Consider the following 22,216-nt stretch of genomic DNA (forward strand, 5'->3'; position numbering starts at 1 on the left):
TGACCACCTTGATTAGCATTTATTTATTTATTTATTTATTTAGAATAATAGAATCAAAGAGTTGGAAGAGACCTCCTGGGCCATCATCCAGTCCAACCCCATTCTGCCAAGAAGCAGGAATATTGCATTCAAATCACCACTGACAGATGGCCATCCAGCCCCTGTTTAAAAGCTTCCAAAGAAGGAGCCTCCACCACACTCCGGGGCAGAGAGTTCCACTGCTGAACGGCTCTCACAGTCAGGAAGTTCTTCCTCATGTTCAGATGGAATCTCCTCTCTTGTAGTTTGAAGCCATTGCTCCATTGCGTCCTAGTCTCCAGGGAAGCAGAAAACAAGCTTGCTCCCTCCTCCCTGTTACATTATTTCTATCCCGCCGATTTCAGCCCGAATTTCGGCACGATTCGATGCCGAAACAAAATACATACATTGATAAAGCGAAAACAATTAAGTGCAACTAAACAGGCCATCAAAGTCAACTAAGCATTTGATGGCCTGGCAGTGCTCGGGGCAATCTTTTGTTGAGAGGTGATTAGATGTCCCAGATTGTTTCCCCTCTGTTGTTTTGCTGTTGTAATTTTAGAGTTTTTTAAATATTGGTAGCCAGATTTTGTTCATTTTCATGGTTTCCTCCTTTCTGTTGAAATTGTCCACATGGTTCTTGTGGATTTCAATGGCTTCTCTGTGTAGTCTGATATGGTGGTTGTGAGAGTGGTCCAGCCTTTCTGTGTTCACAAATAAGATGTTGTGTCCAGGTTGGTTCATCAGGTGCTCTGCTGTCAGCTCACAGCAGCCGTCCCCAATAATGACACAGGACTCTGATCCGTAATCAATTAGAAACTTTACTGCTGGATGCTCAAACATAACAAAAGCTGAGATTGACCAGCAGCTGCTGGTCACCTCCTTTATACCCTCCCCCACATTTGAAAACACTCTTCCCACCAAGTGGGAAATCCCGCGCAACTCTCACACCAAATGCCAACTGCTCCCCCCCCCCCCCCGAGGTCACCAGCTGCAATGTCCTTATCAGTGCTCTACGTCAGGACCCTGGTTTTCAGCGCCAAAACGGAAGGCCTGGAAACCGTTTCCTGACACTCTGCTAAGGCTGAGCAAAGCAAACAAACAGACAAAACACAAAATTTGCAAGCTTGGTAGTTGATTAGATGTCCTTTGACCAGTATCAGGCCACTTGGAGGTGCCTCTGGTGTTGCTGTGAGAAGGTCCTCCATGATGCATGTGGCGGGGCTCAGGTTGCATTGCAGCAGGTGGTCAGTGGTTTGCTCTTCTCCGCACTCGCATGTCATGGACTCCACTTTGTGGCCCCATTTCTTGAGGTTGGCTCTGCATCTCCTGGTGCCAGAGCGCAGTCTGTTCCAAGTCGCCCAGTCTTTTGTGTGCCCAGGGGGGAGTCCCTCATTTGGTATCAGCCATTGGTTGAGGTTCTGGGTTTGAGCCTGCCACTTTTGGACTCTCACTTGCTAGGGTGTCCCAGCGAGTGTCTCTGTTGATCTTAGAAAACTATTTCTTGATTTAAGTCGTTGACGTGCTGGCTGATGCCCAAACAGGGGATGAGCTGGAGATGTCTCTGCCTTGGTCCTTTCACTATTGGTTGCTACTTCCCGGCGGACGTCAGGTGGTGCAATACCGGCTAAGCAGTGTGATTTCTCCAGTGGTGTAGGGCGCAGACACCCCGTGATCATGAGGCATGTCTCATTCAGAGCCACATCCACTGTTTTAGAGTGGTGAGATGTGTTCCACACTGGGCATGCATACTCATCAGCAGAGTAGCATAGCGCAAGGGCAGATGTCTTCACTGTGGAATTCAACCCAACTTGGCAGACAGAATTCCCACGACCAACAGAAAATACTGGAAGGGACATTGACCATGGGTTTGGGAGTTGTAGTTCACCTACATCCAGAGAGCACTGTGGAATGCATCAATAGGAGCCTAGTGTCTAGATCTAAGGAAGTCATGCTCCCCATGCTCTATTCTGCTTTGGTTAGACCACACCTGGAATATTGTGTCCAATTCTGGGCACCACAATTCAAGAGAGATATTGACAAGCTGGAATGTGTCCAGAGGAGGGCGACTCAAATGATCAAGGGTCTGGAGAACAAGCCCTGTGAGGAGCGGCTTAAGGAGCTGGGCATGTTTAGCCTGAAGAAGAGAGGGCTGAGAGGAGATATGATAGCCATGTATAAATATGTGAGAGGAAGCCACAGGGAGGAGGAGGGAGCAAGCTTCCTTTCTGCTTCCCTGGAGACTAGGACGCAATGGAACAATGGCTTCAAACTACAAGAGAGGAGATTCCATCTGAACATGAGGAAGAACTTCCTGACTGTGAGAGCCGTTCAGCAGTGGAACTCTCTGCCCCCGAGTATGGTGGAGGCTCCTTCTTTGGATGCTTTTAAACAGAGGCTGGATGGCCATCTGTCGGGGGTGATTTGAATGCAATATTCCTGCTACTTGGCAGAATGCGGTTGGACTGGATGGCCCAGGAGGTCTCTTCCAACTCTAGGATTCTATGATTTTATTATCAAACAATGATGGATCTGGACCAGACTTGTCAGGAATACTTAATATGCCCAAATGTGAGCACTGAGGAAAACAGACCTTGACATTTGGGAGTTGTAGTTGCTGGGATTTATAGTTCGCCTACAATCAAAGAGCATTCTGAACCCCGCCAATGATGGAATTCAACCCAACTTGGCACACAGAATTCCCACGACCAACAGAAAATACTGGAAGGGACATTGACCATGGGTTTGGGAGTTGTAGTTCACCTACATCCAGAGAGCACTGTGGAATCAAACAATGATGGATCTGGACCAAACTTGTCAGGAATACTTAATATGCCCAAATGTGATCACTGAGGAAAATAAACCTTGACATTTGGGAGTTATAGTTGCTAGGATTTATAGTTCACCTATAATCAAAGAGCATTGGAACACCACCAATGATGGAATTGAACCATACTTGGCACACAGAACTCCCACGACCAACAGAAAACACTGGAAGGGTTTGGTGGGCATTGGCCTTGAGTTTTAGAGTTGTAGTTCACCTACATCCAGAGAGCAGTGTGGGCTCAAACAATGATGGATATGGACCAAACTAGGCACGAATACTCCATATACCCAAGTGTAAACAGTGGTGGAGTTTGGGGAAAATAGACGTTGACATTTGGGAGTTGTAGTTGCTGGGATTTATAGTTCACCTGCAATCAAAGAGCATTGGAACTCCACCATGATGGAATTGAACCATACTTGGCACACAGAACCCCCATGACCAACAGAACATACTGTGATTTCTGATGGTCTTTAGTGACCCCTCTGACACCCCCTGGCGACCCCTCCAGGGGTCCTGACCCCCAGGTTGAGAAACACTGCAATAGGGTATCTGATGTTAAGGATCGGTCTTGCTTTCCTTCCAAAGTGAGCAAGGGACCAGAAGCCTCTTTGGACTCTATGTCTTCCCTTCTCTCTGGGAAGCTCGCCAAGGACCAATGGCTCATGATGCAGCACCGGTCCATTGAAACCCAGCAGCAGCCCTTTGGCAATTCATGCTCTCCAAACGCGTGCTTCATGCCAATCTCAAGTTGCACAAAACCACGGTTTGGGGAGGTTGGCCAACGTCCTCCTTCCAACGGCCAAAAGAGATGTTTGCAAGAACAGTGACTTGCTCTCATGCAATCGTTCCAACGGCTGCAAACGGGCGAGATTTCTACATTCCCTGGAAGACATGGATGCTTCACAAGCATCCAAATCAGTGATTGTCAACCATCCTTATGCTGCGACCCCTTAGTACAGTTCCTCGTATTGTGGTGACCCCCAACCATAACATTATTTTAGTTGCTACTCCATAACTCTCATTTTGCTACTGTTCTGAGTCGTCATGTAAATATCCGATCTGCAGGATGTGTTTTCATTCATTGGACCAGATTTGGCACAAACACCCGATACGTCCAAACTTGAATACTTATGGGGTTGGGAAGTGGGGTTGATTTTGTCATTTGGGAGTTGTAGTTGCTGGGATATATAGTTCACCTACAATCGAAGAGCATTCTGAGCTCCACCAACGATGGAATTGAACCAAACTTGGCACCAGAACTCCCATGACCAAGAGAAAATACTGGAAGGGTTTGGTGGGCATTGACCTTGAGTTTTGGAGTTGTAGTTCACCTACATCCAAAGAACACTGTGGACTCAAACAATAATACATCTGGACCAAACTTGGGTTCACCTACAATCAAAGAGCATTCGAAACTCCTCCGACGATGGAATTGAACCAAACTTGGCACACAGAACTCCCATTATGAACAGAAAATACTGGAAGGGTTTGGTGGGCATTGACCTTGAGTTTTGGAGTTGTAGTTCACCTACATCCAGAGAGCACTGTGGACTCAAACAATAATACATCTTGACCAAACTTGGCACAAATAATCAATAATGCCCAAATGTGAACACTGGTGGAGTTTGGGGAAAGCAGACCTTGACATTTGGGAGTTGTAGTTGCTGGGATTTATAGTTCACCTATAATCCAAGAACATTTTGAGCTCCACCAACGATGGAATTTAACCAAACTTGGCACACAGAACTCCCATGACCAAGATAACGTATTGGTTTAGGGGGCACTGACCTTGAGTTTTGGAGTTGTTGTTCACCTACATCCAGAGAGCACTGTGGACTCAAACAACGATGGATCTGGCCCAAACTTGGCACAAATACTCAATATGCCCAAATCTGAACACTGGTGGAGTTTGGGGAAACAGATCTAGACATTTGGGAGTTGCAGTAGCTGGGATTTATAGTTCACCTATAATCAAAGAGCATTCTGAACTCCACCAATGATAGAATTGGGCCAAACTTCCCACACAGAACCCCCATGACCAACAGAAAATACTGTGTTTTCTTATGGTCTTTGGTGACCTCTCTGATACTCCCTTGCAGGGGCGGCTCATCCATTACGCGAAGTAAGCGGTCGCAGAACACTTTTTTTGCTAGTCACTTGTGGAGTGCCCCCTCAGCTCACAACAGCCCTAGCAGTCCGGGGGGAGCCTCGGCTTTTTCGCCTCGCTGTCGGGCGATCCTCTTCCCAAAGGGGCCGAGCCCTTGAGCCTCGCCTAGCCCCTCTCGTTCCTGCTCCACCCGGCCACCGGGTGCGCAAGCAGAGCCGGCGCTCAATCGTTCTCTGCGTTCGATCCCTTCCCCATGACCGGCTCCCTTTCCCGATCCCCCGGCGCCCCACCTGCCTCCTCTCCTCTCCCCAATCCGCGGGTGGGCCAAGGGGCGGAGCCGCCGCACCTGGCCCGCTTCGGGTCCGGAGGCGTGTCTGAAGACCCCAGCATGTGCACCAAAAGTCGCCTCTTCTCCTGACTTTCTCTTCAGCCATTGGGACCAAGAGAGAGAGAGAGAGAGAGAGAGAGAGAGCCCCTCCGGCTGGAGGTATCTCCCACCTCCGCTCCCTCCTTTGTTTTTGCGCCTACCTTCAGGAAAGGTGGGCATCTCCACCTCTCTCTCTCTCTCTCTCTCTTGGTCCCAATGGCTGAGGAGAAAGTCAGGAGAAGAGGTGACTTTTGGTGCACACGCCGGGGTCTTCAGGCACGCCTCCGGACCCAAAGCGGGCCAGGCAAGGGAGCAAGTGCAGCAAGTGTAGTTACTGGGATGTATAGTTCACCTACAATCAAGGAGCATTCCGAACGCCACCAATGATGGAATTGAACCAAATATGGCACACAGAACTCCCACGACGAACAGAAAATATATATCAATGATTGGTTGGGGGGGGGTGCCAAAATACTGTTTGCTTACCGTTGAAAATTACCTAGGGCCACCTCTGTTCCCTTGTGACCCACCCGGGGTCCCGACCCCCAGGTTGAGAAACTCTGATTTAACATCACATAATAAAGAGTTACTTTCAGTGTGATAGGCGTTATTTCTTTAGCCTTGACCCCTTTGAATGGCTGCCACAGCTATTTTAACTTATGTTTTCCTTCACTGTCATCAAGGTTTCTTTGCCTTGTTAACAATTCTCTCTGTTCTCTGCAAATAGGAATGTGAGCAGCGATCTCTTTTATGTCAAGGAACAGTTCACACCACTTGCATTTGCACCCAATCCTGCTGCAGCCATTCACAGAAAAAAGGCAGAGAGGAAGGAAAGAGGGAAGGAAAGAAGGAAGGAGAAAAGGGAGGGAAGGAAAGGAAGAGCAGGAGGGAGGGAGAAAAGAAGGGGGAAAGGAAGGAAGGAAGGAAGGAAGGAAGGAAAGGAGAGACAGATGGAAGGAAATAAAGAAGGAAGGAAGAGGGGAGGAAGGAATGGAGAAAAGGGAGGGGAAGGAGGAAGAGGGAAGAAGGGGAAAAAGAAGGAGAAAAGGAAGTAAAAGAGGGAAGAAAGGGAGAAAAGGAAGGAAAGACAGAGAGAAGGAAGGAATGTAGGAGAAAAAGAAGGGAAGGAATAGGGGAAAGAAGCAGGGAGAAAACCACGAGAAAAGGAAGGAAAAGAGGGAAGGAAGGAAAGGAAGAGGGAAGGCGGGAATGGAGAAAAATGAGCAGAGGAAGGGAGGGAGAAAAGAGGGAGAAAAGGAATAAAAGAGGGAAGGAAGGAAGGAAGGAAGGAAGGAAGGAAGGAAGGAAGGAAGGAAGGAAGGAAGGACAGATGGAAAGAAAGAGGGAAGGAAGGAAGAGGGGAGGGAGGAAGAAAGAAGGGAGGGAGGGAGGGAGGGAGGGAGGAAGGAAGGAAGGAAGGAAGGAAGGAAGGAAGGAAGGAAGGAAGGAAGGAAGGGAGGAGAAAAGGGAGGGAAGGAAGGAAGGAAGGAAGGAAGGAAGGAAGGAAGGAAGGAAGGAAGGAAGGAAGGACAGATGGAAAGAAAGAGGGAAGGAAATAAAGAAGGCAGGAAGAGAGAAGGAAGGAATGGAGAAAAGTGAGGGGAGGAAAGGAGGAAGAGGGAAGAAGGGGAAAAAGAAGGAGAAAAGGAAGTAAAAGAGGGAAGAAAGGGAGAAAAGGAAGGAAAGACAGAGAGAAGGAAGGAATGTAGGAGAAAAAGAAGGAAGAGGGGAAAGAAGCAGGGAGAAAACCATGAGAAAAGGAAGGAAAAGACGGAAGAAAGGAAAGGAAGAGGGAAGGCGGGAATGGAGAAAAATGAGCAGAGGAAGGGAGGGAGAAAAGAAGGAGAAAAGGAATAAAAGAGGGAAGGAAGGAAGGAAAAACAGATGGAAAGAATGAGGGAAGGAAGGAAGAGGGGAGGAAGGAAGGAAGAAAGAAGGGAGGAAGGAAGAAGGGAGGGATAAAGAAAGGAAAAGAGGGAAGGGAGGGAATTATTTATTTATTTATTTATTTAGCAATTTTGTATACCGGTCTTCTCCCCAACAATAAAATCACAAAACAATAATTAAAAACGTCATAGAACATATTCACATTAAAACGTTATAACAGCAAAATGCAATCCCATAATAACAATGGTCAGTCGTCATAGTGAATTCGTTGTCCATCGTTCATTGTCATCTATCCGATCACAGAAATATGGATTCACTCGTCGAAAGCCAAACCCCATAGCCAGGTTTTCACCCGTTTTCTGAACGACAGAATGGAGGGGGCAGTTCCGATCTCCAGTGGGAGAGAGTTCAAGAGTCGAGGGGCCACCACCGAGAAGGCCCTGTCCCTCGTCCCCACCAGACGTGCCTGAGAGGCCGGAGGGACCGAGAACAGGGCCCCTCCAGACGATCTTAACAACCTAGATGGTTCTTAGGGGAGAATACGTTCGGACAGGTAAAGGACAGGGAAGGTAGAACAGACAGAAAGAAGGAAGGAAGGAAAGGAATAGAGACAGATGGAAGGAAGGAAAGAGGGAACGACAGAAAGAAGGAAGAGGGAAGGAAGGAATGGAGAAAAGAGAGGGGAGGAAAGGAGAAAGGGGGAAAGGGGGAAAGGGGGGAAAGAAGGAGAAAAGGAAGAAAAAGACAGAAGGAAGGGAGAAAAGGAAGGAAAGACAGAGAGAAGGAGGAAAGAATGAGAAAAGGAAAGAAAAGAGGGCAGAAAGGAAAAGAAAGGAAAGGAAAGACAGATGGAAAGAAGGAGGGAAGGGAGGGAAGGAGGAAGAGGGATGGCGGGAATGGAGAAAAGGGAGCAGAGGAAGAGGGAAGGAGGGAGGGAGAAAAGAAATCCCATTCAAAGCACCCCCGACAGATGGCCATCCAGCTTCTGTTTGAAAGCCTCCAAAGAAGGAGCCTCAACCACACTCCGGGGCAGAGAGTTCCACAGATGCAACCCCATTGGCCAATCAAGGACTTGCCTGCCAATATAGAAAGTTAATGTATGTACATTTTCTAAATCCCCGCATCTGTGAGAGCAGCAGACTCTCAGCCTCAGTTTAAATGGATAAGCATCCTGAGCTTATCATATATCTTTCCATACACACAATTTGTGTGGTCTCTGTAGTTTCCTGGCTTGGGAAATAGCCAGAGGGATCGATAACAATGTGAGTCTTTTATCTCCCGAGTATTGAGCTTGACTGGTGCATCAGGCTGGGGTTAGTCTAGATAATCTTTGGAACCCCATGTACATTGCTATACCATACAGTTTGGAATGGCATTATGTGGTCAGAGTAGGCTCATATAGTGCAGTTTAACTGCATTGCATTCTATGAGTCCACACTGACCATATGATATGAAGGTGTAGATGGAGCCCAAGGGTCCGTGGTCCTATGGATGGAGCAAAGACAAACTCCAAAACAACTGCCACGTGAAGAGCAGTCCTCTTGCACCATCCAAACCTTTGGTCTTATGGAGAAAGAGGAAGTGACCAGAGTCATGACCATGACAATCCCGCAGACCATGGAGGGGCTTGACCACCTCCCCAATATAAAGGCATCTGAGCCAACTGGAGAAGGCATCTCCCATCAAAGTCGCATCTTCTTAGAGCATCCTGCAAAAGAAGTCTCTTCTGTTTGGAGCGTGAGTATGACCTCTGGGCTATGGGTTCTTTCTGAAATTGCTGTACTTTCTGTATGCAAGCTACACGAAAGAAAGTAATTAAAAAGCCATGATTGGAAGGCACTTCTCCTGGAGGAAGAGACTGACTTAAGGCCAAGGGAAGCTCTCCAAATGAGTCTCAAAGGGGGTTAATAACTCCAACTATTTACCTCAACTAGAGTAGTAGATCAAGGTATTTAGATCTACCCAAGTTCCCAAGTTGGGACTCACATTGGGATTCTGGCTGATAGCATCATAAAATCATAGATCATAGAATCATAAAACCAAAGAGTTGGAAGAGACCTCATGGGCCATCCAGTCCAACCCCATTCTGCCAAGAAGCAGGAATATTGCATTCAAATCACCCCTGACAGATGGCCATCCAGCCTCTGTTTAAAAGCTTCCAAAGAAGGAGCCTCCACCACACCCCGGGGCAGAGAGTTCCACTGCTGAACGGCTCTCACAGTCAGGAAGTTCTTCCTCATGTTCAGATGGAATCTCCTCTCTTGTAGTTTGAAGCCATTGTTCCGTGTCCTAGTCTCCAGGGAAGCAGAAAACAAGCTTGCTCCCTCCTCCTCCCTGTGGCTTCCTCTCACATATTTATACATGGCTATCATATCTCCTCTCAGCCTTCTCTTCTTCAGGCTAAACATGCCCAGCTCCTTAAGCCGCTCCTCATAGGGCTTGTTCTCCAGACCTTTTATCATTTTAGTCGCTCTCCTCTGGACACATTCCAGCTTGTCAATATCTCTCTTCAATTGTGGTGCCCAGAATTGGACACAATATTCCAGGTGTGGAATCACAGCCAGAGCTTGCAGACTACAACTCCCAGAATCCACCAATGGCCAGGTGGTCAAACATCACTGATCCACACTTCCTTCCTTGGCCTCTGAAATGCAATGGGCAACTTAGCAGCCCCTCCAGGGATCCACATTCAGTCCCAGCACCTTCTGCACTGCCCCCAAATCCCAAGCACAAATTATGTTCTCCACGTTGAAGTTGACCTGACTCTTGGAGACAGGATTGTAGGGATTGCTTTGACAAGACTCCTTCTGAGCTTTGTCACTGACTTCCTATTAGAGGGTTCCCATCTCTCAGTTGGCCATGACTTTTGGAAACACTATTCAGCTCCTTAAAGAGTCTTGTTGTAGCCATCAGGTTTTCGTGGAGTAGAACTAACTCACCATCAGAAGCACTCCTAAATGTAAACGATGAAGATGTAGGGAAAGGAAACGTAAACATAGCAACACTTAGGCTAAAGCATAAGTTGTATGCAAAATAATCACAGCGACTCTTCACAAAGCTAGAATGTGTAACTGGATAGCACATCAGAATTGGAAACCATGTATTGTCAAAGGCTTTCATTGCTGGAATCACTGGGTTGTTGTAGGTTTTTCAGGCTGTTCAGCCATGTTCCAGTAGCATTCTCTCCTGACGATTCGCCTGCATCTGTGTCAGGCATCCTCAGAGGTTGTGAGGTCACTTCTAGAGCATGGCCAGATAACCTGAAAAACCTACATCATCCCATTGGAAACCATGGTTTGAAAATGTGTGAAAACTACGGCTAGCTCAAACCACGTCTAGCTCAAACCACGGTGAGGTCAAACAATAATTTTCACATACTTTCAAACCATAGTTTGGCTTTGCTGTTTATTATTTGGTGTTAAGGTTTGGGTTTGTGAATAGTCACTGTGATTATTTTACACAATTGTCATGCTTTAGCATAAGTGTCATTATGTTTACATTTCATTTTCCTATATCTTCGTTGTTTACATTTAGGAGAACAATGAGTGATTCTGATGGTGAGTTAGTTCTACTCCAATCAACCTATTCTGGGGGCTTCAGGAATGATCACTGGACCCCTCTTTGGGTTGGAAATGGAGAGTTTCCTAGAAGTCTCAGAAGAGACCATGTGGTCGTTTCTCAGAAGATCTTGGCTGGCACGTTGGACTGGGGTTGGTCTAGATAACCTTTGGGGTCTCTTCCAGCTGTAGGTTTCTGTGCCACACACACAGAGAGAGAGAGAGAGAGCGCTTTTATTGGCATACAATAACAAAAGCACAACACAGGCTGTGTCGTCATGCCTGGGGGCTATAACTCTTCGTGAAAGAAGCATGGACGTGACATCTTTTCCCCAGGGGATTGCTTCTTGCCCTCCTTTAGGAAAACTGGAACTCCTAAGGACCAAAACACTGTAGATAACTCAAAATAGGTTTTATTGTTCACAAAGAGTTACCCCTTTAAGGCAATAAGCTGGAAGTTTCAAAGGGGTAAAGGAAATATACATTACAGTCTCTGGTTGTCTTGGGTCCAAGGGGTTTTGCAGCTGAGAAGCTTTTCCAGGTCCCTCTTTCTCAATGGCTGTGAATATCAGAATAATCACAACCCCAATTCCAATGGCCTATATTTTGAAGGCACAAAGCCTTCCTCTGGTGCCAAAGAACTTGTTTGAAGGCACGTGAGACTTCTCAACATCATCCAGGTTGATCTGAACATGAAGCATAAGTCTCAAGGGTAAGAACCTCAGAATTGGTGATGAGAGGTAACTTAATTAAGGGCTTTAGAGCCAAGTCTCTTTCTCACATCTATCTGATAGAAAGTTTGATGGTAGAATGGAAAAGGAAAAGCTCTGCCCTCCTCCAGGAAGAGGTGGAGCCAAGCAATTGAGCCGAGGAAGCAATATAACTGGTGCAAACAACATTGATTGACAGCTATAAATAACCAATCAGTCCAACTATACATTTACAGGGTAAAAAGGCAAAATCAGGCATGATACAACAGTTCAAATCCTGCAACTTACAGTTCTACATATAGGTAGGTGGCGCCACTCACGCCGCCACACATGTACATACAAAAAGAGGAAGGATTAGATCTGTTCAGTTTTGTGGCCCCTGATCTACCAAGACATGGGCTTCTACTTTTTGGCAGACATGAGAATTTTGGATTTCACATAGCTTATTTCCAGTCTATTTATTTCACCATAATTGGCAAAGCAATGAATTAAGCATTTAAGGCCGACCCTAGATAAGGACAATAGCACAGCATCGTCTGCATATGAGAATAAGGGAACGTAAGCAGAATGGAGCTTACGAACACGCAAGCCTGGGGTAAATCATACAGAGATATGTTGAACAAAGTGCTACTTGACCCCACATATAGCACTGATTCTAGAAGATGCTTTGAGTCTCCTTTGGGGAGATAAAGTGGGGTAATAATAATAATAACAATAGAAGTTAGCAGGTGTTCCTCCGTGCATCTAATTTGGCAAACACTATTGGTGTACTAGGTTCTTGTGGGTTTTTTCGGGCTATAGGGCCATGTTCTAGAGGCATTTCTCCTGACGTTTCGCCTGCATCTATGGCAAGCATTCTCAGAGGTAGTGAGGATACTCACTACCTCTGAGAATGCTTGCCATAGGTGCAGGTGAAACGTCAGGAGAAATGCCTCTAGAACATGGCCCTATAGCCCGAAAAAACCCACAAGAACCTAGTGATTCCAGCCATGAAAGCCTTCGACAATACTATTGGTGTACAGTTGTCTAATTAGAAACAAACTCTGAGATGAAGATATTCAGAGACCTCAATAGTCTGAGATCAAGGGGAGATGGAGCCCCAGGTCTCGGCGGTGACCAGGGGAGCATTTGCACAGCTCAGGCTCGTGCGCCAGCTGCGCCCGTATCTTGGGAAGTCTGACTTGGCCACGGTGGTACACACTCTTGTCACATCCAGCCTAGACTACTGCAACGCTCTCTACGTGGGGCTGCCCCTGAAGACGGCCCGGAAGCTGCAACTAGTCCAACGCGCGGCAGCCATGATTCTAACGGGAGCAGAGCGCAGGGAGCACACAACCCCCCTGTTGCACCAGCTCCACTGGCTGCCGATTTGCTACCGGGCCCAATTCAAGGTGTTGGTACTGGCCTATAAAGCCCTAAACGGTTCCGGCCCAAGATACCTATCTGACCGCATCTCGGCCTATGAACCCACCCGAACTTTGAGATCTTCCGGGGAGGCCCTGCTCTCTATCCCGCCAGCCTCTCAAGCACGGCTGGCGGGGACGAGAGATAGGGCCTTCTCGGTGGTGGCTCCTCGGCTGTGGAACGCCCTTCCTGTAGATGTTAGGCTGGCACCATCGCTTATGACATTCCGTAGAAAGTTAAAGACCTGGATGTTTGTGCAGGCATTTGAGTAATTTAGTGCAATCTCTGGTAAATTGAACATAGGAACGGAACAATGGACAACGAACTTGGACTACGTTTGGATGATGAGGCGACCCGGGGTGGGTTTTTTGTGATAATTGTGTATTGATGTTTGTTATTGCTAGAAATGGAATTGTGTAGTTTAACTGTTGATTTATTGATTACTGCTGTTTTTACTGTCTTTGTTGTTTGCTTTCTGGAAACCGCTGTGAGTCGCCCTCGGGCTTGAGATACAGCGGTATACAAGAATAGTAAATAAATAAATAAATAAATAAATAAATAAATAAATGGAGCGGTATATAAATAAAGTATTATTATTGTATTGTCGAAGGCTTTAATGGCCGGAATCACTGGGTTGTTGTAGGTTTTTTTGGGCTATATTGCCATGTTCTAGAGGCATTCTTTCCTGATGTTTCGCCTGCATCTATGGCAAGCATTCTCACAACCTCTGAGGATGCTTGCCATAGATGCAGGCAAAACGTCAGGAGAGATGCAGGCGAAACAGGTTTCTTGTTACAAAGTCAAAAGCTCCTTTCTGATCAATGAAAGCAGCAAATAGCTTGGAGGCTTTACACATGGAGTATTTGCCTGCCTAATGTGACAGTATTCAGCAGTGATCCAAGGTTGATTGATCCTTACGGAATCCAGCTTGCTCAGGGCTGAAGATTTTCTTATGGTCCACACCAGGTTTGCAACTTAATTAGTAGGAATTTTGCATGAAGCTTTCCAATTACTGACATAATTTCTGTGCTTCTGTGAAGGTGTTTGGGGGCCACAACAAGAGCTATGGAAGGCCACACTCTGCTCTGATTTATTGCTACTTCGAAAGCAGTTTTGCAGACGTTATAAGGGAACAAAATGGGCCATGTGTACAATATTTACTGGTCTACCCTGGATTTAGATCCCTGGTGTTGGCCAGGTAGACCTTATGTGCATCTGCCTGTCTCTTTCCCTTTCTTTAGATCCCTGTGTTGACCTCCACAATGAGGTTTTTTGAAGGGCCCGGCCTCCTTCTCTTGGTGTTCCTGGCTGCTTTGGTCGTGGTCACAGAAATCGATGCGTCCAAGCCATCTCCTGGGGTCCAGGAGAGGTACGAGACGTTCCTGAGACAGCATCGGCACAACACCAAGGACGTCAACAACAAGTACTGCAACAAAATGATGAGGGATCGAGGGATGACCAGTCCCAATTGCAAAGTCAAGAACAGCTTCATCCACGCCAGCACTGAGGACATCAAAGCCGTGTGCAAAGACAAAGGGGATCCCCTTGAGACCAAGCGCATGAGCTGTGCACAGTTCCGCGTCACGACCTGTAACTTGAAAGCAGGGTCGATCCGCCGTCCCTGTGAATACACACAAGACAAGCGGCCTCGCTATATCGTCATCGCTTGTGAGGAAGACCATCCCGTCCACTACGACGAAGGCAAGGTCATCATAAATCGGCCCAAGCCATGTAAGAAATAAACCGGGCAGCGTTCCTCTCCTGCTGGGTCCATTTCTCCTGCAGCTTCTTTTGCCATTGTAGCTTTCACAATACGTAGAAGACTAGCCATGCATTCTGTCCTCACCCTTCTCTAACCCTTCCCAACTCTGACTCCTCTATTAAAGTGTGCCGGCTTGTACGCCAGAGAAACAAATATATCTTGCTTTGAAGCATTGCAAACTCCCTTGTGGTCTGGTCTTTCTTTGAAATCTCTCTCTTATTTTGGGGGTCAAAGCGATGTTCAGGGCCTGGGTTGGGGCAAGAAGGGATTGGTTTTGATGGGTAGACTTGCCACCTCTTCACCCAAAAAGAAGCTTCCTGCATATCTTTGAAACAATTGGTTCAGGACATGGACTCATGCAAGCATTGAAGTGGGTTCTCCCGGGATTCATCTACACCAGTGGTTCTCAACCTTCCTAATGCCGCGACCCCTTAATGCAGTTTCTCATGTTGTGGTGACCCCCAACAATAAAATAATTTTGATACTGTTACGAATCATAATGTAAATATCTGGTATGCAGGATGTACAGGGTTAGTCAAAATGCATAGGCCAATAAGCCATTCAATTGAATGGCTTATTGGCCTATGCATTTTGACTAACCCTGTATTTTCATTCAAATACTCGATATGCCCAAATTTGAATACTGGTGGGGTTAGAGCAGGGGTCCTCAAACTAAGGCCCAGGGGCCGGATGTGGCCCTCCAAGGTCATTTACCCGGCCCTCACTCAGGGTCAACCTAAGTCTGAAACGACTTGAAAACACACAACAACAACAACAACAACAACAACAACAATCCTATCTCATCAGCCACAAGCAAGCCCACACTTCCCATTTATTTATTTAAAAGTTTTCTATACCGATCTTCTCACCTCCAGGAGGGACTCAGATCCGGTTCACAACATGTGTTCATATACAAAATACAAACCACACAATGCATTATCATTACACGTTAAAAACATATTACAATACAACATCGTCATCATCACAATTACACAGCCAGGTCATCAAAACATTCATAGAATCATAGAATCATAGAATCAAAGAGTTGGAAGAGACCTCATGGGCCATCCAGTCCAACCCCATTCTGCCAAGAAGCAGGAATATTGCATTCAAATCACCCCTGACAGATGGCCATCCAGCCTCTGCTTAAAAGCTTCCAAAGAAGGAGCCTCCACCACACTCCGGGGCAGAGAGTTCCACTGCTGAACGGCTCTCACAGTCAGGAAGTTCTTCCTCATGTTCAGATGGAATCTCCTCTCTTGTAGTTTGAAGCCATTGTTCCATTGCGTCCTAGTCTCCAGGGAAGCAGAAAGGAAGCTTGCTCCCTCCTCTCTGGTCATAATTCATGGTCATAATTCACAGTTATTCATTCTCCTTCCATGTGGACCAGAGTTGACTTGGTTGTCAAAGGCCGCATTCCATAGCCAAGTCTTTGTTAGCTTCCTGAACGTCAAGAGGGAGGAAGCCGTTCTAATCTCCTGTGGGAGGGAGTTCCACAGCCGGGAAGCCACCATCGAGAAGGCCCTGTCTTTCATCCCCACCAACCGCGATTGTGACAGTGGTGGGATCGAGAGCAGCCCCCCCCCCCCCCGGAAGATCTTAAAAACCTTGATGGTTCGTAGGGGAGAATCCGTTTGGACAGGTAAACAGGGCCAGAGTCGTTTAGGGCTTTGTAGGTCAAAACCAGCACTTTGAATTGTGCTCGGAAGCTAATCGGCAGCCAGTGGAGCTGGCGCAACAGAGGGGTTGTATGCTCCCTGTACCCTGCTCCTGTTAGTAATCTGGCTGCCGAGCGTTGGACTAGCTGCAGCTTCCGGGCAGTCTTCAGAGGCAGCCCCATGTAGAGAGCGTTGCAGTAATCTAAACGTGATGTAACCAGAGTGTGGACCACCATGGCCAAGTCAGACTTCCCAAGGTACGGGCGAGCTGGCGCACAAGTTTTAATTGTGCAAAAGCTCCCCTGACCACCGCCGAGACCTGGGGTTCCAGGCTCAGCGATGAGTCCAGGGTCACACCCAAGCTGCGAACCTGCGCCTTCAGGGGGAGTGGGACCCCGTCCAGCACAGGCTGTAACCCTATGCCCTGTTCGGCCTTTTGACTGACCAGGAGTACCTCTGTCTTGTCTGGATTTAGTTTCAATCTGTTAGCCCTCATCCAGTCCGTCACAGCGGCCAAGCACCGGTTCAGGACCTGGACAGCCTCCTTAGTAGCAGGTGGGAAGGAGTGACAGAGTTGGACATCATCTGCGTACAGGTGACACCGCACCCCGAAACTCCGGATGATCTCTCCCAATGGCTTCATGTATATGTTAAACAACATAGGGGACAGTACTGAACCCTGCGGGACTCCACAGTGCAATGGCCGAGGAGTCGAGCAGGAGTCCCCTAGTGACACCTTCTGGGAGCGACCCTCGAGGAAGGACCGGAGCCACTGCAAGGCAGGACCCCCGAGACCCATACCTGCGAGGCGTCTCAGGAGGATACGTGGTCGATGGTATCGAAGGCCGAAGAGAGGTCCAGCAGAACCAACAGGGACACACTCCCCCTGTCCAGTTCCCAGCGAAATACTAATAAGTTTATATTTGTTAAAATTACATTTTAACTATTGTATTGTTTTTAGGTGGTTTTTTTTTTTTGCACGACAAATAAGATATGTGCAGTGTGCATAGGAATTCATCCATGGTTTTCTTCAAATTATAACCTGGCCCTCCAACAGTTTGAGGGACTGTGACCTGGCCCTCTGTTTAAAAAGTTTGAGGAACCCTGGGATAGAGGGTGGTTTGATTTTGACATTTGAGAGTCATAGTTGCTGAGATTTCTAGTTCACCTACTATCAAAGAACACTCTGAACTCCACCAATGATGGGATTGAACCAAACTCAGCACACAGAACTCCGATGACCAATGGAAAATACTGGAAGAGTTTGGTAGGCATTCACCTTGAGTTTGGGAGTTGTAGTTCACCTGAATCCAGAGAGCATTGTGGACTCAAAAAATGATGGATCTGGACCAAACTTGGCACGTATACTCAATATGTCCAAGTGTGAACACTGGTGGAGTTTGGGGAGAATAGATCTTGGCATTTGAGAGTTGTAGTTGCTGGGATGTATACTTCACCTACAATCGAAGAGCATTCTGAACCCCACCAATGATAGAATTGGGTCAAACTTTTTCCCTTTTTTCTGTATTGTCATTTAACTTTTCGTCATTTATCTTTTTTGGGGCTTTTAAAGTCCCCTCTGTTGTGTTTTTCAGTGTTTTTATGAGTGATGGACATACATTGGGTTGTTAGGTGTTTTGTGTCCAAATTTGGTGTCAATTCGTCCAGTGGTTTTTGAGTCCTGTTAATCCCACAAATGAACATTACATATTTATTTATATAGATGTTATAGAAAATATACCCACTTATCCCTCCCACCAGAGTCCCATAGAAGTTCAAGAGAGCACATAAGTGTAAAGGGAGGGGGTTTCTCAGTAATAAATGTGCTACCTTCTGCTATATATGAAACATAGGACACAAAACCTTGATTAAATGTACACACTATCTAACATGGGAAGGGTCCTTGTTGTTGTTGTTAGTGCCTTGGCAAATTGACCAAGGCTTAACCCTTATTATCCAGTCTGGTGTCCTTGTCCTTAGCAAAACTATAAGTTACTGTCTTTTATATGGGGGGGGGGTCATGTTTTACAGAGTCCGGGGGGGGGGGGGTAACCTCTGATCACAGGGGTGGTGCTCATCTCCATTTCTAAGCCGAACAGCCGGCATTGTCCATAGACACCTCCAAGGTCATGTGACCGGCATGACTGCATACCTATTGATCTACTCACATTTGCATGTTTTCGAACTGCTAGGTTGGCAGAAGCTGGGGCTAACAGTAGGAGCTCACGAATAAACAGGAAACAACACTCTTAAACAAAGAACAATTTTGTTGCACAGTATTCTTGCTGTTATTATTTATTTAAAAAGGCTTCCCTTGACTCCACGGTGCTGAACAATTTCAGACCAATCTCCAACCTCCCTTTTTTGGGCAAGGTGCTGGAGTGGGTGGTTGCCTCCCAGCTCCAGGCTTTCTAGATGACATTAACTACCTAGATCAGTCACAGTCTGGTTTCAGACCTGGTCACGGCACCGAGATGACCTTGGTCGTCTTGGTGGATGACCTCCGTAGAGAGCTAGACAGGGGGAGTGTGACCTTGTTGGTTCTCTTGGACATCTCAGCGACTTTCGATACCATCGATCATGGTATCCTTCTGGGTTGACTCTCTGGGATGGGTCTTGGGGGCACGGTTTTGTCATAGCTCCAATCTTTCCTGGATTGGTGAAGCTGGGAGATGCCTGCTCGGACCCCTGGCCTTTGACCTGTGGGGTCCCGCAAGGCTCTATCCTGTCTCCCATGCTCTTTTAACATCTACATGAAACCGCTGGGAGAGGTCATCCGGAGTTTTGGAGCTAGGTGCCCATCTATACAGATGACACACAACTCTACTACTCATTTCCACCTAACTCCAAGGAGGCTCCTCGAGTGCTAAATGAGTGCCTGGCCTCTGTGTCTATCTGGATGAGGAGGAACAAGCTGAAGATCAATCCCGACAAGACAGAAGTCCTCCTGGTCCATCGTAAACCTGATCGGGGTATAGGGTGGCAACCTGTGCTGGACGGGGTTACACTCCCCCTGAAGTCACAGGTCCGCAGTTTGGGAGTCCTCTTGGATTCATCGCTTACGCTTGAGGCTCAGGCGTCGGTGGTGTCCGGGAGGGCTTTTGCACAATTGAGACTCGTGCACCAACTGTGACCATACCTCGCGAAGGCTGATCTGGCCGGGGTGGTCCATGCCTAGGTCACCTCTAGATTGGACTACTGTAATGCGCTCTACGTGGGGCTGCCCTTGAAAACGGCTCGGAAATTCCAACTGGTCCAACGGGCAGCGGCCAGGATGTTAACTGGCGTTCCCTACAGAGAGAGGTCAACCCTCCTGTTCAAGGAGCTCCATTGGCTGCCGTTTATTTTCCGAGCCCAATTTAAGGTGCAGGTGCTTACCTACAAAACCCTAAACGGTTTGGGACCATCCTACCTGCATGACCGCATCTCCGTTTATGAACCCACACGTTCGCTTCATTCATTGGAGAGGCTCTGCTCGCGATTCCGCCTGCTTTGCAGGCGCGTCTGGTGGGGACGAGGGACAGGGCCTTTTCTGTGGTGGCCCCCTAACTCTGGAACACCCTCCCAAAAGAGATTAGACAGGCCCCTACGTTGGCAGTCTTCAGGAAGAACTTGAAGACCTGGCTGTTCTGATGTACCTTTCCAGAATAGGAAAACTCCACCAAGTCCCAGAAGCACTTTAGTAGAACTTAAGATTGCTTGCACACTGCACTTACCCTGAAATCTGATACATCAGCACTTTTAATCTGTACCCATTACTTTGGCCCGGCCCCAGTTTTTATTGTGTTTTGGTGTATTGTTTCTATTGTTTTGCTGTTTTAATATTGCTTTAATTGTTTTTAATTTGCTTTAGGTGTTGTATTGTTGTGTTGTGTTTTGAGGCCTTGGCCTTTGTAAGCCGCATCAAGTCCTTCGGGAGATGCTCGCGGGGTACAAATAAAGTTAATCATAATAATCATAATAATCCCTGCTACCTTTGCAACGAGGGGCCAAAGCCGAGAGCCCGCAGAGGGGATGTCACAGCTGCCAAACATGAGACCACATCACCTGCATTCACTTCAACGTACCTTTGAGCAATGAATGAGCAGGAAGCGTGTGCAAATGCCACCTGAAAAGCACACTGTGCCCAAGAAAGGTGAGGAAATGTCTTGGCGAGGTGCCTGCCATTTCAACAGCCCTGCAGGAGATTCTAGAGGTCAAAAAACCACCTTGATTGGCGTGCTTTGTTTAAAGCTGTCATTTAAACAGACAAGGAACCATTCAAGAGGCACCACGCTTTGCATAAAACCATTGCACTACCAGTGAAAAGGTCAGGCAGAGATTTAAGTGACAGAGCAAAAGGGAAACGTTGGGTGATTTGGGGAAGATATGATGTTCCCATTTGGATCTGGAAGTTGTTATCCAAAAAAAGAGTGCAAAACTTAGGAAAGTTCTTTTGGGGAAACTACAAATCCCAGATTTCCCAGGCTCAATGGAGGATTCTGGGGCTTGTAGCCCAAGCGGGAAATTTTCCTGAACCTGAATCGCACCAGAACCATTACTTCGCTAAGGGCTGGTTCCCATGCATGTTGTATGTGTCTTAATAGTGTATTTACTTTTTTTAATGATGTTGTACTCCACCCCAAGTTGCACAGAGAGCTAGGTATTATTATTATTATTATTATTATTATTATTATTATTGACACAAAAGCAGAGTATGTCACAGCAAACGAGATCTAGATGCTGGATTTCGTATCACAAAATCACAAGTCGAACACTTCCGAAGCGTCTAGGACTGTGTGATGTATTTTCGAATGATGTGCACAGATCCAAGTCAGGTGACCTTTTGCAATTGACTGATCGTGATTTTGTCGATGTTTATTGTTTCCAAATGCCGGCTGCGATCTTTTGGCATGGCACCCAGTGCACCAATGACCAATGAATATTATTATTATATATTATTATATATTATTATATATTATTATAATTATTATTATTATTATTTGAAACACAAGATGAATCCACAGCAGACACTCTGCTGGATGTTGAATTGGATCACACGTCGGGCACTTCCCAAGTGTCTAGGACAGTGATACAGCTTAATGGTGTAACATTAGAAAATGTTGACCATTTCCGCTCCCTCTCCACCAAAGTCAACATCGACACCGAAATTCAACACCGCCTGAGCTCTGCGAGTGCAGCATTTTCCCAAATAAAGCAGAGAGTGTTTGAGGACCGGGACATCCATAGGGAGACCAAGGTGCTTGTCTATAAAGCTATTGTCCTCCCAACCCTGCTCTATGCCTGTGAGACGTGGACTGTCTACAGACATCACATGCAACTCCTGGAATGATTCCATCAGCGCTGCCTCCGGAAAATCCTGCAAATCTCTTGGGAAGACAGGCGGACAAACGTCAGCGTGCTGGAAGAAGCAAAGACCATCAGCATTGAAGCAATGCTCCTCCGCCATCAACTCCGCTGGACCAGCCACGTTGTCCGGATGCCCGACCACCGTCTTCCAAAGCAGTTGCTCTACTCCGAACTCAAGAACGGAAAAAGGAATGTTGGAGGACAGGAAAAGAGATTGAAAGATGGGATCAAAGCCAACCTTAAAAACTCTGGCATAGACACTGAAAACTGGGAAGCCCTGGCCCTTGAGTGCTCCAGCTGGAGGTCAGCTGTGACCAGCAGTGCTGCAGAATTTGAAGAGGCACGAATGGAGGGTGAAAGAGAGAAACGTGCCAAGAGGAAGGCGCATCAAGCCAACCCCGACCGGGACCACCTTCCACCTGGAAACCAATGCCCTCACTGTGGGAGAAGATGCAGGTCAAGAATAGGGCTCCACAGTCAACTATGGACCCACCCTGGAAGACTATCCTACTCGGACAACGAGGGATCGCCTAAGTAAGTAAGTAAGTAAGTAAGTAAGTAAGATAGACA

General features: G+C 47.0%; 1 protein-coding gene across 1 annotated transcript; it reads left to right on the forward strand.

Moving 5' to 3' along the window:
• The first annotated feature begins 8,899 nt into the window (after nt 1-8,899).
• LOC132779814 (ribonuclease-like) lies at nt 8,900-14,734 on the forward strand. The gene is made up of 2 exons (XM_060783478.2): nt 8,900-8,943; nt 14,119-14,734. Exon 2 carries the CDS (start codon nt 14,140-14,142, stop codon nt 14,617-14,619), a length of 480 nt encoding a protein of 159 aa, XP_060639461.2. The 5' UTR covers nt 8,900-8,943; nt 14,119-14,139; the 3' UTR covers nt 14,620-14,734.
• The last annotated feature ends 7,482 nt before the right edge of the window (nt 14,735-22,216 follow it).

The sequence above is a fragment of the Anolis sagrei genome, chromosome 6 (assembly GCF_037176765.1).
Source record: "Anolis sagrei isolate rAnoSag1 chromosome 6, rAnoSag1.mat, whole genome shotgun sequence".
Taxonomy (NCBI): Eukaryota; Metazoa; Chordata; class Lepidosauria; order Squamata; family Dactyloidae; genus Anolis; species Anolis sagrei.

Coding starts and splice junctions, on each gene's coding strand:
- LOC132779814 (XM_060783478.2), top strand. CDS start 14,140: ATGAGGTTTTTTGAAGGGCCCGGCCTCCTTCTCTTGGTGTTCCTGGCT.